The 26744-nt window shown below is 36.5% G+C and overlaps 1 protein-coding gene across 1 annotated transcript in view; it reads right to left on the bottom strand.

Annotated features, from left to right (window-relative positions):
- Positions 1–372: 372 nt before the first annotated feature.
- HIKESHI (heat shock protein nuclear import factor hikeshi) overlaps positions 373–26744 on the bottom strand; it is a 39886-nt gene continuing 13514 nt past the window's right edge. Inside the window, exons 3-5 of the mRNA XM_025848423.2 lie at positions 8911–9062; positions 1623–1741; positions 373–697 (exon numbers count right to left, since the gene is read on the bottom strand). Of these exons, the coding sequence (XP_025704208.1) occupies positions 643–697; positions 1623–1741; positions 8911–9062 (326 nt within the window). The 3' untranslated portion in view covers positions 373–642. The remainder of the gene's footprint in view (positions 698–1622; positions 1742–8910; positions 9063–26744) is intronic.

The following is a 26744-nucleotide window of genomic DNA, read 5'->3' as shown; positions in this document are numbered from 1 at the left end:
GCTCCCTTCTGAATGAGACACAATGGCTTCAACTTAATAGGCAAAGGTACTAAATCCTATATTCTACACACAAATGCCTCACAACATTACCAGTATTAAATAAAACCTTATCAGTATTAACCATGGCAATTTTGTTAAACAAATAATAATGTATGAATTTGCAGATATATAACTGACAGCCAACCTGTTAATGGAAAAACTTGTAATCTTAAGAAATACTAACTGAAAATAACTTCCCTGTATATAAAAATGTATATTTGATATGTTTTCCAAAAGGCCCCCAAATTTTGATATAGCTGATTTTAAGTTAACTACTCTAGCAAACCACTATAAAAATAAAAGATTATAAATGCAATGGCAGGTGGCACACTATTGTTGTGAATATGTTTTATTTTTAAGTAAAAAATGAATCCTAGCCAAAACAAAGTGTTTTGCCTCTGAATATTTTAAGCTTAAGAGAAAAACTCATTAATAAGGAACATACTTTCATTTTTCCATATTTTTAATTTTTTATAAAGATTTTCATTAAGCAGTTTTTAAACTTAGGCTTCATGATCCTTTTGACTTCGCACTTTTAAATGGAGGCATTTCTCTTCAAAACATGACAAATTTCAGAATCCATTAAAAATTATTTTATTCAAATTATGTTTTCCAAAAGAGAGGGTTCTGTGCTAGTCGTCTTTGAAAGTTTTCATACCTACAAAAGAAAAAAACATATTTATAAGAAAATTAAATCTTTCATAATCTACCAAATGACTTCTCAAAAAGCAAACAACCTTAAATGTCACTTCTAAAAAGCTAAGATAAAAAATCAAAAAAAGCTAAAAAGTTAATCTGGAAGTTTAGTTATTCTTATAAAAGGACAGCAAGCATTGTGATTTAAGTATGACTGGCTTGTACCAGAGAGCACAAATCATAACAAATTTTATTAATTTTTTATCTTCTACAAGCCTGACAGCTAGACCTAAGAAAAAAAAATCAAATCTCACTCCTCCCTCATTTCACAGATGAGTAGACGAGAGGAATTTGCTCAAGGTCATATACTTACATTTTAACAAAGCTCAAACCTAATACCTTTCAGAGCTATCCATGCTACACCATACTACCACTGCTCAACAAATTCTCATATATCCCCCACCACTGGGATATTCAAAGTGAAAAGAATACCTATAAAACAGAATCATGGGAAAGCTAGGGAAATAAACTTTACTAATCATTTAAGTACAAGGTACAGTATAAATCATCCTGATGCCTGATGCCTATCTACTTTAGACCAAACTTTCTAAACTTACAAAAAAATACTGCTTTATATTTCAAGACTCATATATGGTTACTTATAAATAAAAATATTAAAAAATTTACAGCCTTAACTGTGGTCCCTACACATAGGCAATTGTATTTTCTTGTCTTTATAAATTCAAAATGGCTACTATATAACAATATTGAGGGTAAGAACATTCCTTGATGTGAACTCCATAGTATACTTTTTAATGGCATGCCACTGTTCAATGTTTAAATGGCATGCTGATGTTCACAATAAAAGAATATGTTTAGACGTCACCAGCAAAAAATATATATGGTCACTAAAAGCCTTAATATTAGAGATACAAAATGTCCCATACCATTTCAGAACCACATTTGCTGGAATGAACATTTCAGATGGACTTGGTGTCATCTGGGCCTGAGAGACAGCAAATGATGAAGCAAAATTGTAGAAGTTGTCCAACATCTTTTGTGTGAACTGGAAAGTTAATAATGAATAGATTAATGAATTATACTGAATATTCCACTTAGACCTTAACATTTTTAATTAAAAATGTTCCTGCAGTATACTTGGTTTTAAGGACTGTGAGTTCTAAAACAGTCTAATACTGCAAGTTAAAGAAAGTCATAAAATGACACTGTGACACAAAATCTTAACAACCCGCCTTTAGTACTTTCTTCATATCTCAAAGAATTTCTGTGGTTTTTAACAATTTTAATTTCCTAACATATTCATTTTGGAAAAAGAAAAGGAAAAAATGTTTTTCCTTCAAAATATCTTCTTTTACCTCTACCTCTACATCTACTATGCCCCGCTACTCAAATCCCACCCTCCTCAAATCAAGCTTTCTCATATAAAATAGTAAGAAGTCTTTTTCTTGCCAGAAAGAAAGATAAAAGCCTAAATATAATGAGAAGAAATGCCTTAATAGCTTTTATCTTTTTGCTTAATAATATCAAGGTAGTTTAATCCAGGACACTACCATTAAGTTACTTGGACTAATATCCAGAGTTCAGTAAAATCACTAACTAAAAAATCAGTATCAGAAGGAACAAAAATCAACAGCAACCCTTAACACTAAAAACAAAATTTTAAAATGTAACTTTTATTTAAAAGATTCAATTCGGAGGGACACCTGGGTGTCTCAGTCGGTTAAGTGTCCACCTTCGCCTCAGGTCATGATCCTAGGTTCCTGGGATAGAGTCCCACATCGGGCTCCCTGCTCAGCGGGGAGCCTACTTCTCCCTCTGCCTGCTGTTCCCCCATTTGTGCGCTCTCGTTCTCTTTGACAAATAAAAATCTTTTAAAAGATCCAATTCAGAACAGAAACAAAGTCTGTAAATACCTAGGAAAATATTTCAAGACTGTCTTGAGAGATAGGAAAGAAAACAAACTAACAGACCTATATACCACATTCAGTGAAAAGATACATGTTCATAGATGGGAAGACATAATGTAATGAAAACAATTCTCCCCAAATTAAACCTATAAATCCAATGTTATTTCCAACAAAATGCAATAAGATTTTTCATGAAACTCAATAAGCTGATATTAAAATTATTATGGAGAACATGTAAGCTTAGTTTGATGAGTAAGAGGAGGGACTTGGCTTAGCAGATATTAAGACTTTTACTGGCAAAGAGACAGGCAAATAAACTAACTGGAAATAGAAGAGAGAGACCAGAAACAAGTCTAAACATATGTGACAACATGATATATAACAAAGATACTATTAAATCAGAGTTAAAAAAAAAGACTAGCTTTCAGTTAAAGCTTTAATAACTCTGAGAACATAACACCTTCACACATCAGGATAAGATAGGAAGGACTTCTCCAATGCAAAAAAAAAAAAAAAATCATAAAAGAAACAACTGATAAGACTGTCAACACAAAAATATAATGTCTGCATGCAAAAGATAACCAAAAACAATATTAAAAGACAAGCAACATGCTAGGAGAATTATAACATCTAGAACAAATGATTATTACCCAGAATACATAAAGGCCTCTTCCCAGAAAGCTAAAATTAAAAAGTGCCAAATAATACAATAGAAAATTGGGCAAAATATATAAACAGTCAATTCCAATTACAAAAAAATACACATGAGGTCAAAATGAGAAAAGATGTTCAACTTCACCAGTGGCCAAGAAATGCAAACCAAAATAATAGTGATACTCAAATTTCACCCATCAGTTAGGCAAAAATTTAAGGTCTTAAAACAATATTAGTGAGAATATCTTAATATGGACATGAAAAGACTGTCTCATTCATACAATGACGTACTATACAACAATTAAAATAGACTAGATTTATTCCATGTATCAACACAAATAAGTCTTAAAAATAATGCTGAGTGAACAACACCAAGTTGTAAAAATTTGTACAGTATACCACTTATAATCATTTTAAAAACATACCAAGGGGTAAGTCAACAAGAATGGAAAATAGAGGAAACAAAAAAAGGACTGCAACAGAGAAGAGAAATAAACAGAATTTCTACAATAATGGTTAAAGAAAAGAATACCTTGACCACAGTTGTGCAACAGACCCAGAAAATAATCAGTCCACAGAAGAACAAAAAAGAGTTTCGAAGAACAAAGAAGAGTTTCAAGAGGGATGTTTCCAAAACAAATTTAAAATTGCTTTTTAAAAATATACTGAATAGGAATTCATACTTGGCAGAGTTTGGGCATAAATTAGACATGGAAAAAGAAATCCATGCAAAGGAAAAAATGAAGCATTTATTACCCAAGAAAAATAAAAAGTCATACAAGAAAGGAAATGTAATCATAGTACTACACCTGGCTCAGTTCTGAAAAATATTTACCTGATCATAATATTGAAAACTCTGAATATTAATTTAGTGAAAATCTATTATAAAAAGGTGTGGGGCTGCCTGGCTGGCTCAGTCGGTAGAACATGCAACTCCAGGTTGTGAGTTCAAGCCTCACGATGGGTGTAGAGATTATTTAAAAATAAAATCTTTTAGGGGCACCTGGGTGGTGCAGTCAGGCGTCCGACTTGGTTTCAGCTCAGGTTGTGATCTCGGGGTCATGGCATTGAGCTCCATATCAGGCTCTGCACTCGGCGTGCATGAGATTCTCTCTCTCTCCCCTTTCCCTCTGCCCCTCTCCACCACACATACTCTCTCTCTCTCTAAAATAAATACATAAATCTTTTAAAAAAATAAAAATAAAATCTTAAAAACAAAAGGTGGGAAGAAGAGACAATTCTGTATGCTGGAAAGCAGAGGAGTGAGAGTGCTAAATCACATTAGGTATTGGAAAGTTGATGGAAAACACCTACAACAAATAAACTGGTTAAGATTAAGCAAGTTTTTTTCTGACACATGGAAGTAAATACAGGAAGAAATAGGTAAAGGAAAAAAAATGAGGGAGAGGTTGAAAGTGACTGCTTTTGAGGAGCAGAATAAGAGCAAATATAAGAAGTATAACAGGACAACTGTTTTGCATGTAAAACCATCTGATGTTTAAGCCATGTACATGTACTATTAATAAAAACGAAATGAAATAAGAGTAACCAGAGTAAATATTAGAAACATGTTTAAACAAATAATGCTATACATATTTTGTGGATATATATGAATGTTTTTTAAAGTACTAACATAGGGGGCACCTGGGTGGCTCAGCCTTAAGTGTCTGCCTTCGGCTCAGGTCATGATCCCAGGGTCCTGGGATCAAGTCCTGCGTCAGGCTCCCTGCTCAGCGGGAAGCCTGCCTCTCCCTCTCCCACTCCCCCTGTTTGTGTTCCTTCTCTCGCTGTCTCTCTCTGTCAAATAAGTAAATAAAATCTTAAAAAAAAAAAAAGGTTTATTAAAGTACTAACATAGGATGACCGGGGGAAGAACTGGAAGAAGTGAAACAGTGAGGCCAGCAAGGTGTATCAGAAATACTTTTTTTTTAATTAGTAGCAAATATGGCAAATATCAGTTAAATCTAGGCAGAAGACACTCAGAAGTCTTCATATATATTGCATTAATAAAGAGAGCTCCACAAGGATAACTATTATTTTGTCTACCTCGTTTTATTTATTTGTGCTTAGAAAACTCCTGGCACACAGTAGGCATACAATAAATACTGGTGGAATGTACTTTCCTAGATATGTAAAATATTTCATAATAAAATGTTTAATAAAAAATACATATGCTTTATTTTAAAAGCTCAAATAATTTTTAAATATATAAAGTAAAAAGTCTCCTTGCCCCTTTACAGGGATAACATCACTTTGGTATGTATTTTTCAGACATTTTTCTAATACAGTCATTATGGGATACTATTAACTACTGCTTTACAATTTGCTCTTTTCAGTACAGCAGTTTATTTTTTTAATTACTGGGGGAAAAAAAAAAACATTAAGACCCAGACTCTGTCATTCTTAATTCAGCCTGTTCTCAAGAGATCATGTGACAAGTCTGACTTTAAATTCATGGCCACAACCCTCAAGAGTATGCTGCCCAGCAAACTCGTAAGGGGTTCCCAGTCCATTCACCCTCCTCCTCCCCCAGAGGACTTATTTAATAATCTTTTTTTTTTTAATTTCCAATACTCCTTTCCCCTCAATCGTAGCTGATGACTTTGGAAGTCATCAGCTGTTCCTGTTTCACTGAGCAAAGAGAAGGTATCAAGAGAGAACGTGCATAAGTTCTCATCACATTTATCAACCTCCTGCATCTGTATCCATATAGCCATTACTATGAATACTGTCCATTATCCGATCTACTGTGCTCTCATTTCCTATTCAAGGAGTTCAGCAATTCTCCCTACTCTCCTGCATCATCAGTTTTTCTTTAATGCTTCATTCTCATCAAGCATGTAGTATCTCCCATTAAAAATAGTAAAAACAAAAAAAATTCCTTGTCCCCACTGCCTCAAGCAACCAAACCATTTATCTGCTATCCTCTGTAACTACACTCATCAAGTCATCTATATTCACTGTTTCCACTTCCTCCTCTCCAGCTCACCCCAAACTCCCCTTCTACTCTCTGAACTCTCACCTAACTTTTTAATGACTTCCATCTTGCTGAATCCAGTGGCTACTTCTTAGCCTTCATCTTGACATCAGCAGTGTGATACTACTGAGGCTTCTTCCTTCTTAAAAACCAGTCTTTGCTTGGCTTCCAAAACACCACTTTTTGGGTCTCCTTCTACTTCAGGCTGCTCTTTTTCTTTCTCTTCATCTCTTAAGCTTCTCAAATTTGAAATGGCCCCGAGCTCAGTCACTTGCCAACTTTTCCATTTAGTTACTTCTCTAGTAATCATACACCCTTCAAAACTTTAGATACTATCTTTACACTGATGACTCCCATATTTTTATCCATATCCCAGACCTATCTCTTGAACTCTACACTTGTCATCTCCAGCTGGATGTCTAAGAGGCATCCCAAACATAGTACAACCAAAATCCAACTCCTGATTCCACTCCCAGCCCATACTTGCTCTTTTCATAATATTCCTGTGTTCAAGTTCCTCAAGCCAACATCCCTGGGCTATAATTGATGTCTCTCTTTAATCTCAGACCTTTCATGTGATGCACATCATGAAACACTATCGGCTCCATCTTCACATTTTCTCCAGAAATCAACTACAGGCATACCTCGGACATACTGCAGTTCAGTTCCAGACCACTGCAATAAAGTGAGTCAAATGAATTTTTGGGTTTCCTAGTGCACATAAAAATTTTGTTTACACTATACTGTAGTCTATTAGGTGGGTAAAGAGCATTATGTCTTTAAAAAAAATATACATACCTTCATTAAAAATACTTTATTGCTAAAAAATGCTAAACATCTGTGCTTTCAACGAGTCGTAATCTTTTTGCTGGTGGAGGGTCTTGCCTTGATGTTGATGGCTGCTGACTGATCAGGGTGGTAGTTTCTGAAGGTTGGGGTGGCTGTGGCAATTTCTTAAAATAAGACAACAATGAAATTTGCCTCATGGATTGACTCCTCCTTTCACTTAAATCCTTAGAGGCCATTGTAGAGTTATTAGTTGGCCTAATTTTAATATTGTTGTTAACAATATTTCTCAGGAAATAGGGAGGCCCAAGGAGAGGGAAAAAGACACGGGAATAGTTGGTAGGTGGAGCAATCAGAAAATACACTTAGCAGTTAAGTTCTTCATCTTATACGGGCACAGTTTGTGGTGTCCCAAAACAATTACAACAGTAACATTAAAGATCACTGATAACAGATCACCATAACAAATACAATAATGAAAGAGTTTGAAATGTTCCAAGAATTACCAAAATGTGACACAGAGACACAAAGTGGCAAAATGCTGCTGGAAAAATGGCGCCAACAGATTTGCTCCATTCGGGGTTGCCACAAACCTTCGGTATGTAAAAAACACAATACCTGCCACATGCAATAAAGTGAAGCGCAATAAAACGAGGTATGCCAGTACTTTTAATCACCTTCACTTCCACCTCCCAAACATCCCTGGTTCAAGTCATTATCACCTGTCATCTAGATGTTCACAAGAGCCTCCTAACTGAGCCTCTTCCTTCCCACTGCAGTGTCTGTCCAAAAATGCAAAAGTGATCCTTTTAAAATATAAGTTAGATCCTATTACTCTTCTGCTCAAAACTCTCTTATTTCTTCTCTTCCAAACAGAATTTGAGTCAAAGTCCTTATAGGGACACCTGGGTGGCTCAGTCAGTCAAGCAACTGCCTTCGGCTCAGGTCATGATCCCAGGGTCCTGGGATCGAGCCCCACATCGGGCTCCCTGCTCAGTGGGGAGGCTGCTTCTCCCTCTCCCTCTGCCCCTTGTTCTGCTTGTGCTCTCGTGTGCCTGTGCTCTCTCTCTAGTAAATAAATAAAACCTTAAAAAAATAAATTAATCAAAGTCCTTATAAAAGCCAATGAGGTACCATATGATTTTATCCTATAGCCCCCTCCCCAATTATCTCCCATCTCTCACCCTTGCTCACTCTACTCTAGTCACAAAGACCTTCATATTATTCTTCAAACAACAGATTTCTACCTCAGGGCCTTCGCGTTAGTTACACCTCTGCCTCCACCATTCTCCTGTTCAGGCCTTTGCCATACAGAGGTTAAAAGTCAACTATCATGGAATTATGCCACTTTAAGTTCCATGAAGACAAGGATCTTGCTTAAGCAGATCACAACTGTAAACCCACAGCCTAGCATACTAACTGTGGGAGGAAAAAAGAAAAAGCTAATATTTAATCTCATTTTTAAATCACTTTGAGCTATTTCATCACTATAAAAACAAGTCTCATCAAAGCATTTACAAATTTTAAAATACCTATAGAAGAAAGCAGGCAAGCCAAATTATCCATGGAAGCTAGTAACTTACACCATACATGTTTTTACCTTCATTTTTACAAGTTTTCTACCACCAGGCTAATTAAAGTATAGAATCTGGACGGTGCCTAGGCGGCACAGTCGGTAAGACACTTACCCTTCAGCTCAGGTCATGATCCTGGAGTCCTGGGATCAAGCCCCACATCCGGCTCCTTGCTCAGCTGGGAGCCTGCTTCTCCCTCCGCCCCTCCCCCCTGCTCGTGCGCTCTCTCTCTCTCAAATAAATAAAATCTTAAAAAAAAATGAAGTACAGAATTTGGTTTTAAAGTATTTTTAGAAAATAATTTGTATTGCATTACCTGAGTGAATGAGTCAACTGAGGATACAGCAGCATTGCCTACTGGAGTCTGCTGAGCCAAACTGTCCAATAATTCCACTGAAATTCCAATCTGAGCAACAGATGGAGTTCGGACAATATTCATGGCTCCAAAAGGGTGTTGGCTTCCTTCTCCTGAAAAAAATTAACATGTACCACAAATTTCAAATTTAACTTGTAGCCATACAAATTCCTTTGTGAATATGTGAAAAGATTCTGATCTACACGCACTAAAAAGTTGTTATATGAACGTCTCTTTTCAAAAAAATGTAAAAGGCTAGGTTTTATCACATTAACAAAGAGTAAGAAAACTAAAATTTTCCCCACCAGAAAAACAGCTGTTACTTCTCAAACATTAAAATTACTGTGGGTAGTGGGCGCCTGGGTGGCTCAGTTGGTTAAGCGACTGCCTTCGGCTCAGGTCATGATCCTGGAGTCCCGGGATCGAGTCCCACATCGGGCTCCCTGCTCAGCGGGGAGTCTGCTTCTCCCTCTGACCCTCTTCCCTCTCATGCTCTCTCTCATGCTCGCTCTCTCAAATAAATAAATAAAATCTTTAAAAAAAAAATTACTGTGGGTAGAAAGGGAAAGTAACAGAATGAGAAAAATAAATGAATAAGCATTAATTACATTTAAAAATTCTCAAAGCTAATTCCAAAGGAAGGATATTCTTTAAGTTTTACAATTAGTTTTAGCATTTTCTTATCATTCCACTAAAGAAAGATCTTAAATTACCATTATTACTGATAAATGACATGGCATATTTTACTAAATGTCATGGATCACCCCATATAACACTTGATGTTATATCATCAAACAGGCAATAAAGAAGCTTATCATAGGGGCGCCTGGATGGCTCAGTCATTAAGCATCTGCATTCGGGTCAGGTCATGACCTCAGGGTCCTGGGATTGAGCCCAGCATCGGGCTCTCTGCTCAGCGGGAAGCCTGCTTCTCCCTCTCCCACTCCCCCTGCTTGTGCTCCCTCTCTCACTTTGTCTCTGTCAAATAAATAAAAATCTTAAAAAAAAAAAAAAAGCTTATCATAGGAAATGCTTAGTAACTTTGTCCCTTTCAAAATCAATGTGTCATTAAGTATACACCCGAGCCTATAAATGCCATCTAACTTCTATGGGGAAAATAGAGGCCAATTTCTTTAATCCACATTAAGACAATCAGAAAAGTTAGCCTGAAGAAAAAAAATCATACAATAGATTTTTGGTTATCCGCTGTTTTCATAGGACTTTAAAGTGTTTAATCAAATACTGAAGAACAAAAATCTGGAGCAACACATATTCCTAGTAACTAAAACACGCCTTACAAATATCAAAACTCTCCTTAAAATTTCAAGCATATGAATAAAAACTTACAATGTATTCTTCTGTGATTTAAAAATACACACACCTCTCACTAAATAGGACTAACTTAAAATAGTTTTAAATTTTTAAATTAACTGTTTTATTAAATTTCCACGTATTAATAAATTTTCCAGATTTGTTATTTCTATCATTGCAGTCAGAGAACATACTTTGTATGATTTCAGTCTTTAAATATATCAAGACTTGTTTCACAGTAGCCTAATATATGGTCTATCCAAGAAAATGCTCCATGTGCACTTGAGAACGTATCCTGCTGTTGGGTAGAATGTTCTGTGTAAGTCTGTTAGGCCTAGGTGGTTTATAGTGTTCAAGTCTTCTATTTCCTTGATGACCTTCTGTCCAGTCATTCTAATCATTACTGAAAGTAGGATATCAAAGTTTCCAAGAATTATTGTTGAACTATTTTCTCCCTTCAATTCTGCCAAGCCTTGCTTCTGTATTTTGAGGTTCTGTTGGTAGGTGCAAACAAGTTTATAACTGTTATTAACTTTCTGATAGATTGACCCTTTTATCATTATATAATGTCTTTATCTCTCATAATAATTTTTGTCATACATCTATTTAGTCTGATTTTAGTCCATCCACTCAAACTTTTAGTTACTGTTTGCACGTATCTTTTTTCATCCTTTACTTTCAACCACTTTGTGTCTCAATCAATAGCTGGGTCATGTTTTCTTTAATCCATTCTGCAAATTTCTGCCTTTTAATTTTGTGTTAAATAGATACTTGCTAGTGTACCATTTTAATTCTTACCATTTCTTTTACTATATATTTTTTGTTATCCCCTTAATTGTTGCAGTAGGGATTAGCATAAACATCTTAATTATAACAACCTAGTTTGGATTAATGCCAACTTAATATCAGTAGTACATAAAAACTTTGCTATGTAATTTCTCTCCCTATGTGTTGTCATAAATTATTTCTTTATACATAGCATGCCCATAAACATAGGTTTACAGTTTCCATTTTTTTAAGATTTTATTTGAAAGAGAGAGCAGAGCAAGTGAGAGAGAGAGAGAGAAAGAGAGAGAGAGCAGGAGTGAAGGGAGGAGCAGAGGGAGAAGCAGACTCCCTACTGAGCAAGCAGGGAGCCCAATGCAGAGCTTGATTTCAGGATCCTGGGATCATGACTTGAGCCAAAGGCAGAGACGCTTAACCGACTGAGCCACACAGGCACCCTACAGTTTCCATTTTATGAAGTTGTCTTTTATATCAAATGGGGGGGAAAGAGTTACAAACAAAATGTACTATACTGATTTTTATGATTAACTAGTTACCTTTACCTGTGTTCCTTTTTCCTTCATGGGAATTCAAATTACTGTCTCGTGACCTCTTTTTTCAGCCTGAAGGACTCTCTTTAGTATCTTCTGTAGCCTAAGTCTTTGAGTAATGACTCTCACAGTTTATCTGAGAATGTCTTCATTTTTTTTTTAAGATTTTGAGAGAGAGGGCACACACGCATGTGGGGGGAGGGGCAGTGAGAGATTCTCAAGCAGACTCTGAGCTAAGCGTGGAGCTCAATGCAGGGCTGGATCTCACGACCCTGAGATCATGACCTGAGCTGAAACCAAGAATCAGACATTTAAATGACTGAGCCACCCAGGTACCCTTCTCCTTCCTGATGGATACTTTCGATAAGAGAATTGAGTTTTTCTTCCAGTGCTTTATACCATTCCACTGCCTTTGGACTTCATTGTTAATGGAAACCAGCTGTTATTCTAAGAATCCTTGTTATTTGAGGAGTTGCTTCTCTTGCCATTTTCTCTTTGACAATTTGATTATGATATGTCTTGGTATGGAGCTTATCCTACGTGGAGTTTACTGAACTTAAGTGTGTAATGTTTTTCATCAAATTCAGAAAGTTTTAGGGCATTATGTCTTCAAATATTCTTTCCACCCCATCTCTCTCCTCCTTCTGGGACTCCTACTGCATATGTTGGTATACTTGGCAGTATCTCAGAGATTGTTCATTTTTCTTCTTTCTTCTTTCAGCTTTTAAAAGTAGGTATTTCAATGGACCTTTCTTCAAGTTCACAGATTCTTTCCTCAGCCTACTCAAATCTATCAAAGCCCTCTAGTGAACTCCATTTGCTACTGTACTTTTCAGCTCTATCATTTGTTTAGTTCCTTTTTATAATTTCTCTATTAATATTTTCTATTTGATGGCACATCATTCTCCTGGTTTCCTTTAACTCTCAGTAAATCCAATGTTAATCCTAGGGACAATTTCTGTTCATTTCTTCTCTGAAAGGGCCTTACATTCTTATTTCTTTGCATGCTTCCTAACTTTTTATTGAAAACTGGATGCTGAATATTATAATGCAGCAAATCTAGAAATCAGATGTTTCCCCCTCCTCAGGGTTTATTGTTAGTATTTGTTGTTTCCTTAATAACTTTTCTGAACCAATACTTTGAAGTCTGTATTTTTTGTCATGTGCAACCGGTGACATTTCTATTAGCTTAGTGGTCAGCTACTGATTGGAAAAACATTTCCTTAAAGGCCTGGAACCCAAAAATTCTCCCAGTCTTTGCAGGTGGGTTGTGTTTGGGACATCCCTTTAATACTAGCTAGGTAGTTTTCAACTTAGTCTTCACTTCCTGCTTACGCAGAGCCCCCAAAGTCAGCCAGAAGTGAAAACTTAGAACCTTCTTAGTTCTTTCCTGAGCATGTGCACAGCCCTGACTGTATACTGTCTTTGAGTTTCCAAAAATTTCCAGGTCCAAGAACTCAAAGCCCTTATTCCCCAAAGTATCTTATTCTGGGGTGCTTGGGTGGCTCAGTCAGTTAAGCTTCTGCCTTTGGCTCAGGTCATGATCTAAGGGTCCTGGGATCGAGTTCTACATTGGACTCCCTGCTCAGCGGGGGACTCTGCTTTTCCCTCTGCCCCTCCCCCGTGCTCGTGCTCTCTCTCTCTCTCCCTCTCAAACAAATAATCTTAAAAAAAAAAAAAAAACTACAAAGTGTCTTATTCCCAGCCTTTCCTCCCAAGCTTTGTAATCAATTTTTGCCCCAATCATTGTCAGTGCGTCAGGCAGCAGTGACACATACATCTGCAGGTAAATATTTTTGACAAACACTCACAGGTTGTCACTTTACTGAGATAAAGGAAAGTCTTTTCAATTAATCTTCAAGGGAACTACCAGAGAAACCTAAACAAATTAGTGTCGACCCTTGAACAACACAGGTTTGAACTATGTGAGTCCACTTATACACATATTTCTTTATAGTACAATACTGTAAATGTCTTTCCTTATGGTTTTAGTAATATTTTCTTTTCTCGAGCTTATTTTGTCTCTTATTATACATACGGTATATGTAACACATTTAACATACAAAATACACATTACATACATAACTTTTATGTTTTCAGTAAGGCTTCCAGTCAACAGTAGACCATTAGCAGTTACGTTTTTGGGGAGTCAAAAGTTATATGCAGACTTTCAACTGCACAGGAGATTGGTGCCCCAACCCCATGTTGTTCAAGGGTCAACTGTAATTATAATTTGTTGTGAATGAGGTCCATTCTGCTCCCTCTGGTACCAGTACCAAGAACATGAGCTATTATTTCCAAGGCTACCACTGAACAAAGGAACAAGGGATGGGTCCAAGGTAAGTTAAAATGTTACAAAGCTCACTGTTCTTACCAAGATTTAGTGGTTTTCTTAATTAAATGCTTCCCTGGTTGCTACAAAGTTTTGGTTAGTTTCCAGAGTCCTGAAAAAGATTCCGACGTTTTTGCCAGTTTTTGTTGCTGTTGTTGCTTTTATGGAGAGATGTGAACTTGTGAAGTTCCTTACTCCATGAAAACTTTGTTTTAAACCTAGAATTATGCTAAGTCCAGAAAATGTACTGCTATTTTTCTATATAACCGGCTTCAATGACCTCAATCAAGGAAAAATGTTCAATACAACCTTTTATTGCCTTAATTAACTACTCAGGGAGTGATCTGCCCAAGCATCTCTAACCCCTTCTTTTATCAAATGCAAGCTCCCAGCAAATACCTAAGTAAAACTGGCTAAGGCCCACTGTAAGAGATGGGACTACAGAAATATTCTGACTTCATTTTAAAGGTCTCTGGGACTAAGACAACTTAAAAGAAAAAAAAGATTCAAATCTTCAGCAATCTTCGTATTTCAAAGGGATCCACTGTTCAATTAAATCATTCTTTCAGTCACTCTTATTTTCAAAATGGGTTTGACACAGTAGGTAATAACCTTCAAGTACAAAGTTTCTTGTTTGTAAACCATAAAATACTGGGAAGAAACCCTGGAACATAATATAGAAACTTAGTGGTTAATTTTGGATCTGAATTCATGACAGCAAAAGTAAAAAGAAAAACATGATCAGGGCACCTGGGTGGCTCAGTTGTTAAGCATCTGCCTTTGGCTCAGGTCATGATCCCAGGGTGCTAGATCGAGCCCCACATCGGGCTCCCCGCTCGGCGGGAAGCCTGCTTCTCCCTCTCCCACTCCCCCTGCTTGTGTTCCTGCTCTTGCTATCTCTCTCAAATAAATAAAATCTTTAAAAAAAAAGAAAGAAAAATATGATCAATTACATTGAGTCTTAGTGTGAAAAAATTAAACAAAAACAGAGAAAGTAAAACATCTGACCTAGTCTTGAAGAAACAAATTCAAATAATTCCTCAATAAACATTCTAAGAGTAAAAGCAGCAGAAAATCTTTCAAAGGTGTTCCTCAAAGGGTCCCTCCTCAACCCAAGTCAAGAACCTAACATAAGGCATACCTCAGAGGAAGAAATCCTACAAACTAGTCTTTTACTGCTGGTACACAAGGAAAAGCAGTCTTCATCACTTACTGTCTGGTCTAATGGACTTTTTAAAAATATATGCATTTTAAGTCATTTTAGAAAAAAAATTTCAGAAGAAGATAGTGAAAAACAACTTTATTAGAATTTTTAGTAAGTACTGAAGTTCAATAAATCCAAATATTCATTGCACATTTCCCAGGTTTTTAAGTTATAAAGAGCCAAAATGAGCCACATTCTCTGAATACCACTGTTCATTGTCATGAATAAATGTGGAATATATCCATCATATAAATCTCACTCTTGATTTTTTAACACATCTTCTAATAGCTTCTAACTTATTACTTCTGGTTCTTTTTCTAGCAACTGCATTAACAAAATTCAATACTTCAAACCCTGAAATTTTGAAAAATTTTAATGGCTCAAAATTTGGACAGGCATCTTCTTTGATCCATAATTTGCAAAACACTGTCATTTTTAGATTTATAAAATTATTTAGAACAATCCAATTAATCTGTTTCATTTCTACACCTATTGCCTTTTAATCGCCTTTGTTTACACACACCCATTTTCAGCAATGTCCACTTAGAAGCTGTATCCAGTCAATTTTAAAGCAAAAACATGAAAGAATACCAGCATAAAGATGGTGTCTCCAATCTCCTTTTACCCTTCCTGAAAGATGACATAATCTTTTAAACAATGTAATATGAAGACTCTAGGATAATGCAATGGTAACTAAGGAGCACAGGCTAAATTTGGCCCACAACCTATTTTCATATGACCTGTGAGCTAAGAATACTTTTTACATTTTTAAAGGGTTATTTAAAAAATATGCTACAGAGACCATATGTGGCCCACAAAGCTTAAAATATATACTATCTTACCCTTTACAAAAACCCATGCCAGGGGCACCTAGGTGGCTCAGTTAGTTAAGCGTCTGCTTTCAGCTCAGGTCATGATCCCAGGATCAAGCCCCACATCAGGCTCCCTGCTCAGTGGGGAGTGTGCTTCTCGCTTTCTTTTTGACACTCCCCCCACTCTCCGCTCATGCTCGCTCTCTCTCATATAAAATACTTTAAAAAAAAAAAAAAAAGTTTGCCAACCTCTGCTCAAAGCTCATCATTCTTCCATTTTCTTATTATTTCAAACTTTTTTTTTTTTGCATGGTTTAGAGCAATTGATGAGTAATGATGAAATAATTCCTTGGATGAAATAGCAAAATGTTTCACAATATAGGAAAAATAAGATAACTAGTATCATCAAATGCATCTGAGATTTGTAAGGTGGTCCAGTAGACCCATATGGTAATTGATTGCAAGATAGAATGACTGTTAAAAATATACAAGCAAGGGGCGCCTGGGTGGCTCAGTTGTTAAGCATCTGCCTTTGGCTCAGGTCATGATCCCAGGGTCCTGGGATCGAGCCCTGCATCAGGCTTCCTCTCAGCAGGAAGCCTGCTTCTCCCTCTCCCACTCCCCCTGCTTGTGTTCCCTCTCTCCCTGTCTCTCTGTCAAATAAATAAAATCTTAAAAAAATAATAAAAATATAAAAATAAATAAAAATATACAAGCAAATGTTCTCTTTATTCTTTAGAAGACTTCTACAAAAGAATAAAACTCATGAAATATCAGTCTTTCTAAGAGTTATGAATGACCCCCCCAAAAGAAACTAAAAAACCTAAAAGTGAGTCCGCTGGTGAAGATATTGAACGTGTGCATGGCAGGGATGACTAAAGAAAACACTTATGACAAAAATAAGTAATTCACCATAAACTGGCATTTGAACATGACATATGCTAAAAAGCTACATAAAACAACTTAATTATGCCTGCATAAAAGCCTTCTTGGTATTGAATTACAAATCAAATATATATTTCTAAAACCTCTTTACTTCATTTCTATTGAAAGCCTGATAAGCCTGAAATTACATTTTTTACTCATGCATAGTTCAAGAGCAATGTAACTATCAAAGGTTTATCAATAATAAATATTTTAAACCAGATAAAGTTGATTATGTATCTGACATTACAATGTCTTGAATTTGAATGTCTAAAATGTATTTAAACAAGCAATATTTACCAAGTATCTAAAAGTCCATCACTGTGCTCTATACATTCTAAAGAACATACAGTATAAGATACAAACAGCCCCTACTCTCAAGGAGCTTACATTCTAATGGGAATAGTAACAGTTCCAGTTCCAGTTAAGTAACAGTAACAGTTACTTAACCTTTCTGAATAGGCTTCATTTTCTTCATAAGATCTTTCCTAATCTTTCTATGATTTTATAAAAAAATACTATTCCTTGAGTACCAACTATATGCCAGGCACTATTATATATTTTGTACTCGTTATCTCTAATGCTTGCAAAAACACTTGTACTATAGGTATTATTAAATCCATTTTACCTGAAATCCCCTCTAAGATGAAATAACTTGGTCAAGACTACACAGCTAGTAAGTGGGATTCAAAATAGGTCTATCAAGATCTAAAGCTGACGCTCATTCTAGTTCATTATCCTATCTGTTTATTCCAAATTCCATGATATGAACTCTTCACTGATTTTTATGCATTACTTACTTCACAATAAGCCATTCAAGAAAGCCAGCCAAGAAATGTCAGGAAGTAAAAGGTTCCTTCCATTCTGGCTCACTAGCTCTGTTTCATGTGAATAGACTGAGTAGCATCTCAAACTCTTGTTGTCCTTCCTAATCCCCTTAACAAGCTCAACCCAATTTTAAAACAAAAACTAGAATAAGTTTAAAAGCTTCTTCCTGGCAACTGAGTTAAATGAAATTAGAGACTATATATGTCATGTGCAGAGAAAGCCAAAGTGATGACATTAAAATATGGCAGCAAGCCCAAAAAGAAAAGAGAATTATGAAGAAGAAATTCAAATGATGATTTATAATAAACTCTAATTTTAACATTTCTTAAAAATTTCTCTTGGGTGCTAAGCCTTTTTATATGGTTATTTTTAATGACACTGTCAGACAAAGAAAAGCTGAGCAGCTGTGCCAGATTAAAGACTAAAGACAATTAAATATCCTAACAATCCTAGATGGAAGGAATAATGCCTGTTATGAATGGCATTATTAAGAAAACTGGCAAAACTTTATGTATACTGTATATTAGACAAGAGTATTATATTAATACTAAGTTTGCTGAATTTGATAACTATACTATGATTATATAAGAGAGTATCTTTGTTCTAGGAAATACACTCTGATGTATTTAGGAGTCAAGGAACATAATGTTTACAACTTATTCTCAAAGTTTCAGGAAAAAAAAATATATCCACACACGCACATTTATAGATCTCGGAGAATGATAAATAAAATGTAGCAAAACTGATGAACGTGGGAGAATATAAGAATTCTTCATACTATTCTTGTCATTTTTCTCTAATTTTAAAATTATTTCTAAATAAGTAAGTAAATAAAATTATTTCAAAATAAAGTTGTTTTAAATCCCTAATGCAAAAGAGAATTTTTAAATATCTGAATGGGGATACTTTTAGAATTTCATTCCAAACTAATACTACCTCACAGTAGGGCCAGGATAAAAAAAAAAAAAGAAGAAGAAGAAGAAGAAGAAAAGAGAGAGGGGAAAGAAAGAAAGAAGGCAAAACCCTTCTATAACCCTTCTATACAAGGTGCCCAATTTACTCTGAAGGCCTAAATCATTAAAATATTACCTTTTTTCCTAACAAGAGTATTCTACAAAACTCTATTACATTCAATATTTTATTCATATAAATATATGATCTCTTCTTTATACCACAGGTGATTTGAACAACTATTTCTTATTCGTCTATTAAGTACAATCACGTTAAAGTGCTATAGACACAATAAAAAATACTTGTCAAGTTCCACGTAAGTTTTATTATATCTGACCTAATGTCCTACTCCCCCACCTGCTATTCCAATCTTGGCCTCTTCTGTTTCCCATTCTCCATATAATTCTCCACTGCAGATGTCACTGGAATTCTCCCTGACTGAGGCACTGAACCATTTCCTCATTGTCTCGTGAAACACTTTACAAATAGTTAACCTACAGAGAAAAGGAAGGTTTTAAGTTGAACTCTATGTGTATGAGAGTATGTGGATGTGGCTTAAACAAACTCTTCAAATAGTATATGATCTCCACAAATATTTACCTTTGACAGACATATGTATATAAGTATGCATAAATGTGCATAATATAAATTCTTTCAGTTACATACTTTTGGTAAGAAAAACTGCTTCCACCTTCCAAATTCAGAATTAAAATTTTAAACCTTTATTTAAAAGATAGTGTACTCATGTTCCTTATATATTGTGACTTTAAGAAGTTAACATTACATGGCATCTCATTATTCACACTTATTACACGTTTTAACAGATGTTTAGGTCATTATAAATGGATACGACGAGCACATACTATATGAATGCTGAGTTTTCTTAGTATCCTTACAGTTTAATGATCCTACTAAGACTAGATAACACTTTCAAAATTCAAGTAAGACAATTTAAGAAAAAAATTCAAAAAGCACTGTAAAATCTGACAATATTAATATAGAACTAGAAAGAAATACTTTACGTGGAAAATGGGATTTCCAATGAAATGGACACACATCAAAAACATAAAAATAAAAATAGCCTATCTCCCAAAAGACTTCATTGAGAAAATTAATGATGAAGTCTACTGAAAAAATTTCCAATATTCCACTATATGTTAACTAACTAGAATTTTAAAAAAAATTTGGAGGGAAAACAAAAAAAAAAAATTTCACTGTAACCTGGACTTGATTATGAAATACTTTTCTCAACCAGATTAAGTCAAAGCAAAGGTGAGTAAATAATCCTGTTTGCCTCTTCTATTCAACTCTGAAAAATGTGAGAATTCTGAACTCTGGGGAAAATATACAGAGTACTGACAACAGACCTTTGGGCTTCCAATTATCCAGATCTGACTCACATGCTATTAAGAGTTGCAATGTTGGGGACGCCTGGGTGGCTCAGTTGGTTAAGCATCTGCCTTCGGCTCAGGTCATGATCCCAGGGTCCTGGGATCAAGTCCCACATCAGGCTCCTTGCTCAGTGGGGAGCCTGCTTCTCCCTCTGCCTGCCGCTCTCCCCTGTTCGTGCTCTCTCTCTCTGACAAATAAACAAATCTTCAAAAAAAAAAAAAAAAAAGAGTTGCAATGTTGAACTGTGGTATGAAGATGATAAAAATGGGAGATAAATATCTTTAATTCAAAATAAATCACCAAGGGGCACCTGAGTGGCTCAATTAAGCAACTGACTTGGGTTCACGTCCTGATCTCATGGGTCGAGGGACTGAGCCCCACTCAGCGGGAGTTTTCTTGGATATTCTCTTCCTCTGTCCTTTCCTGCCCACCTCCCCAAGTAAATAATGCCTTTAAAAAAAAAAAAAATCACCAAAATGTGATTTTTGCCATAGGGTTTTTGTCATTATATTCAGAATTTCAAATCAGACCAACATAGCAAGGAAAACTGGAGATGAAGCCCTATAAAAATGGCAAGATCCAGTTTCATAGTTGTCAAATTATAGATGTTTACTTTGTTAATATTAATTTATGGTACACAGTGAAAAGTTAACAATCCATATCATAATCCCCAGAGGAAGCACTAAGAAACTAATACACCAAGAGGCACCTGGGTAGCTCCATTGGGTAAGAATCTGCCTTCGGCTCAGGTCATGATCTTGGGCTCCTAGGATCAAGCCCCACACCAGGCTCCTTGCTCAGTGGGGAGTCTGCTTCTCCCCCTTCCTTTTCCCCTCCCCACCACTCATGCTCTCTCCCCCACCAATAAATAAATAAAATCTTTTTTTTTTTTAAAGATTTTACTTATTTAGTTGATAGAGAGAAAGACAGCAAGAGCAGGAACACAAGCAGGGGGAGTGGGAGAGGGAGAAGCAGGCTTCCTGGCGAGCCAGGAGCCCGATATGGGGCTTGATCCCAGGACCGTGGGATCATGACCTGAGCCGAAGGCAGATGCTTAACAACTGAGCCACCCAGGTGCCCCAATAAATAAAATCTTAAAAAAAAAAAAAAGAAAGAAACCAATACACCTTTGCAAAAAACCAACAGAAGAAATATGGATTTTAAAAAAGAAAACTCCAAAGAGCAAGGTAAAAATTTAAACCTAGCATATCTATAACATTAAATATTAATGGACTACGCATCTCATTTTAAAGGCAGAGAATGTAAGAACAAGTTTTTAAAAAGCAGCACCTAACTATATACTCTTTACAAGGGATGCACAGATTTATGTCAAAAAGTAAAAAATGTAGGAAAAAATATAGCATGTGAACACTAACCGTAAGAAAGCCAGAAAAGTTATATAAATTTTAGACAAAGTAGACTTCAAAATAGTAGCATTACCAGAGATAAAGGGCATTTTATATAGATGAAAGGGCCAATTCACCAATCTTATACACTCATAAAACAGAAGAAGAGAGAACAATTGTTATGTCCTGTATTTCTTTTTCTTGTCTCACTGCACTCTTTACTACCTGTATTCAACATTGTGCTTTAAGTAAGGGCAATGCATTAAGGCAATAAAAAGAAATAAAAGGTGTCAAAATTGGAAGGAAAGAAGTAAAAAGTCTTTTTCAAAGGTATCATCTATATAGAAAATCCTGGGCAGCACTAGAATAAGGGAGTTTAGCAAGATAGTCAATATATGTTACCCTTTCCTTCATCCATCAGGATACAAAGTCAATATACAAAAATCAGTTGTGTGACAACGTGAAATGCTGTTGAGTATGAGGAGCAACAGAAACTCATTCCTTGTTGGTGGGAATGTAAACACACACAGCCACTTTGGAAGACAGTTTAGCAGCTTCTTACAAAACTAAACATACTCTTACCGTAAGATCCAGCAATCACGCTCCTTGGTATTTATACAAGAGATGGAAACTTCAGCGCACACAAAAACCTACACATGGATGTTTAAAGCAGCTTTATTCATAACTGCCAAAAATTGAAAGCAACCAAGATGTCCCTCAGTAGGTAAATGGATAAACTGTGGTATATCCAGACAATGGATTATCATTCAGCACTACAAAGAAATGAGCTATCAAGTGAAAGAAGCCAATCTGAAAAGGCTACATACTGTATGATGCCAACTACATGACGTTGAGGAAAGGCAAAATCAGAAAGACAATGTAAGTTCAGTGGCTGCTTGGGATTGGGAATTAGGGGGAGTGTGAGATGGGGAAGATGAATAAGCAGATTTTTAAGGCAATGAAATATACTTTCTGTGTGAAAGTATAACTATAGATACCGGTCACTAAACATTTATCCAAACCCAAAGAATGTACAACACCAAGAGCGAACCCTAACGTAAACTGGACCTTGAGTGATTATGATGTGTCTAAGTTCATCCTTGGTTAAAAAAAAAAACAAAAAAAAACATTCTGGTGAATGATGTTAAAATGGGGGAGGCTATGCCTGTGTGGGGACAGGGTATATGGGAAATCGGTGTACCTTTTCTCAATTTTGTATAAACCTAAAACTGCTCTAAAAAAAATAGTCTTTTAAAAAAAATCAGTTGTACTTCCATATACTAGCAATAAAACAACTGAAAATTTACAGGATGTTCAGAGACTTATAAAAAAAAAAAAAGCCAAGGGGCGTCTCAGTGGCTCAGTCATTAAGCGTCTGCTTTCAGCTTGGGTCATGATCCCAGGGTCCTGGGATCGAACCCCACATCGGGCTCTCTGCTCAGTGGGAGGCCTGCTTCTCCCTCTCCCACTCCCCCTGCTTGTGTTCCTGCTCTCACTATCTCTGTCAAACAAATAAAATCTTAAAAAAAAAAAGCCAAAAGGTCCAACAAGGAATAAGTAATTATTATAATTATCCATAACTTATCAACATAATGTAATACTATACTATCATTTAAAACAAGTAAAAAAAAAAAAAAAGAACCATATCCTCTACACATCAGTGTTTCTGAGAGCCTTTTAACTCATGTCACCTTATCCCTTTAAAGAAACATAAAAATCTCATCTTCTATTACCAGTCCAGCCCATCTGAAGATCAGTCTGTTTCTCACTTTATTTGGTTACTAAGGAAAAAAGGATGGAAAAGAAGGAAAAACTAAACACTTAATACTTTTGGAACACATCAAAATTTCATAACCCATTATGAAATACTACTAAATAAAAATGGCAGAAAACAGTAGTTACAGGCATAGGAACTATATATATACATGTAAGACAATGGAAATTTGAATGTATTTTTCTCCTTAAATTTACTTTGGGAGAAGAAAAGACTTACTACCTTTAGAATAGTGAACTAAAAATCTGAGTATCTAGATCCTAATTCCTCCTCTATTTTAGAAATACTATAAAATTTCTAAATCTCAAGATTCTCAACAGTAAAATTAAGGAGTAGATTAATTTTTTTTTTTAAGTAGACTCCATGCCCAGCGTGGGTCACAATGAGGGGCTTGAACTCACGACCCTGAGATTAAGACCTGAGCTGAGATGGAGAGTCAGATGCTTAACTGACTGAGCCACATAAATGCCCCAGATTAAATTATTTTTAGGGCCTTCCATTCTAATACCCCATGGCTTACTCTGTTACTATACTTGTAAAGGATATGTTCTATTAGTTTTTTTATGTAGTACTGAGTACACTGTACCTTTATTACAACTCTCTAAAAACTGCCATGAAAAATCATGATCCATTATCCACATTGAGTACCCTTTCTCCAGGCCTCCTATACCATTTGTTTTAAAGGCCATTTTAATCCAGGAATTCAGTTGCACTTCTAGGAGTTTCTCCTACAGAAATATAGTGCTAGAAAATATGTACAAAGATATCTGTAAGAATATTTATTGTAGCATTGGTAGTAAAACAATTTAAAACAATGGAACTAACCCATTATTTCCATCAATTGAGAATTAAACAAATGATGGTACTGCCATACAACATTCAACTGCTTCAAAGAGGCTGATCTACACATAATACCTAAAAGTTAACAGACGCTCTTCTCTGAGCAAAATATTGTAACTTCTCTGAAATCCAGCCTCTTAAGAACCAGACACTAATAATACCCCCTTCTAAGCTTTCATGTGTATTAACTATTTAAACACATCAAAGCCTAGTACAATGCACTACACAAGCAGATATTCAATATATGTAACCCTTTCCTTTATCCTTCAAACATTATAAAATCTTCTTAACTGGATTCTCTGGCTCTAATCTCAACAGATTCTCCAAGCCATTCTGGACAATAATTTTCCCAAAATATCATTTTAAATAGTATCACTCTCTTGCTCAAACACTTGCCTACCAGAAAAAATTTAAACCCCATATAGCTTAACCATTACACAACAGCTCTACTTTACTTTTAAAACCTTAGCCCCTCCATACCTCTCAAATAGGAGCTTATCATGCCACCCTTAAAAGTCTGCCCCCTCACTGCCATTTGGAGATGCAGTGCATATTACCTTTATGACTCTGATCATTTCTTTAAAAAAAAAAAAAAAAGATTTTATTAATTTATTTGAGAGAGAGAATGAGAGACAGAGAGCACGAGAGGGAAGAGGGTCAGAGGGAGAAGCAGACTCCCTGCTGAGCAAGGAGCCCGATGTGGGACTCGATCCCGGGACTCCAGGATCATGACCTGAGCCAAAGGCAGTCGCTTAACCAACTGAGCCACCCAGGCCCCCTATGACTCTGATCATTTCCAAATGCATTTCTCATCCTTCCACTGCCATCCCATCCAAATCTATTCATACTTCAAATACCTACTGCGGACTAATCTTCCATAAATCCATTTTAAATATCTCAGTTTACTAATCTGTTTCCTTTGAACACTGCCTTGAAGTGATCTGAATATTCACACACACACACACACACACACACACACACACACACACACAAACTAACAGAACAGTCATCAACTTGAGACTCTGCTAAGAGTGAAGTAGATTTTCAATAATTAGTTGAGGAATGGGATATACAACAAAGTACAAACTACATAAGCAGGTACGTTTCTGTTAATTTATCGAACAGAAATGCCTAAAGTAATTCCTGGTATATTTTCCAAACTTTCACAATGTAAACAGACAACTTGAAAATTGTACAGAATTATTGACTATGTATTCCCTATCAGGTCCTTTTCATCTCTGCGACCTATTATAACTGGAATTCTGTACCTCTCAATCCCTTTTATCCATTCTGCACATCCCTTCACCCACTTCTTCTCTGGGAACCACCAGTTTGTTCTCTATATTTAAGAATCCATTTTGTTTGTTCAGTTGTGTGCTTTAAGATTCCACATATTAGTGAAATCATATGGTATTTGTCTCAGTCTTACTTCACTTAGCAGAATATCCTCTAGCTTCATCCATGTTTCGCAAATGGCAAGATATCATTTTTTTTATAGCTGAGCATTATTCCATTGTGTGTGTGTAGACACACATCTTTACCTATGGATGAACACTCGGGTTGCTTCCATAAGAAGCTTCTAGATGAAAAGCACAGCATAAGGAATATAGTCAGTAATGTAGTAACACTGTATGGTAACAGATGGTGACTGCACTTATCATGGTGAGTACTGTGTGTAGAGTTGTGAAATCAATTATGTTGTACACCTAAAACTAGTACAGTATTCAATAAAAAGAAAAAGAAGAATACAAGATAGTCCCTGAAAAAGGAATTGAGAGCCACAGTGTGAAATGGGAAACAAAAGGAGCAGCAGCTATCTTAAAACCTAGACATCTACAAAGTAGTCAGCCGGCTACCGGCAAGTGATAGAACAGCGGAGCACAAAATCCGAACTTTAGAAGTCTGCTCCGCTGAGGGACATCGCTCCAGTGGCCAAGCAGGGGGTGGAACCCTCGCTGGGACAGTGTGGTCTCAGGACCCTCGGGGTCACAGAAAGACTGGGGGTGCCTGAGTGCAGCAGAGCTCCTGGGTATCAGAGCGGGGAAGCCGGCTGCAGAGACAGAGCCGAGGAGTGGGCTCTCAGCTCGGGGTTGCCATAAACCGTGATCCGCGGCACAGTCAGACCACTGCTCTTCCAGTAGGGACCCAACAAGCAGCAGATCCGGGGAGACTCCCCTTCCTCCCCCAGGAGGCACAGAAGTACACCGCAGGAATCTGCTGGGTTTGAGACTCCAAATGGGGTCGTGTGCCTGAGATAGAAACGCTCGGTCACAGGATGGGTGAGCACGGGAGTGCGGCCGGAGACCAGGGAGACAGGAGTGATTGACTGCTTTTCTCTGAGGGCACACTGAGTAGTGGGGCCCCAAGCTTTTGGCTCCAGGGCCAGAGATTGGGAGGCTGCCAATTTCATTCTCATCCTTTAAAGCTGCTCGGAAAGCCTGCAGGGAACAAAAGCCACAAAGAGCAAACCCGAGCAGATTACTTAGCCTGGCCCCTGGCAAGGGCGATGCAATTCCACCAGGGGCAAAGACATTTGAGAATCAACCCAACAGGCCCCTCCCCCAGAAGATCAGCAAGAACATCCAGCCAAGACCATGTTTACCCATCAATGAGAACGGCAAAATCCAAGTACTAGGAGAACACAGCACATAGAATTCATGGCTTTTCAAAAGATGGAAAAGAGCCCAGATGTCCATCAACTGATGAATGGATAAAGAAGGTGTGGTACACACACACACACACACACACACACACACACACACACA

Source organism: Callorhinus ursinus, unplaced genomic scaffold, assembly GCF_003265705.2.
Source record: "Callorhinus ursinus isolate GAN/ISIS: 27379988/994484 unplaced genomic scaffold, GSC_fseal_2.0 scaffold35, whole genome shotgun sequence".
Classification (NCBI taxonomy): domain Eukaryota; kingdom Metazoa; phylum Chordata; class Mammalia; order Carnivora; family Otariidae; genus Callorhinus; species Callorhinus ursinus.
This window is presented reverse-complemented; position numbering and strand designations above follow the sequence as displayed.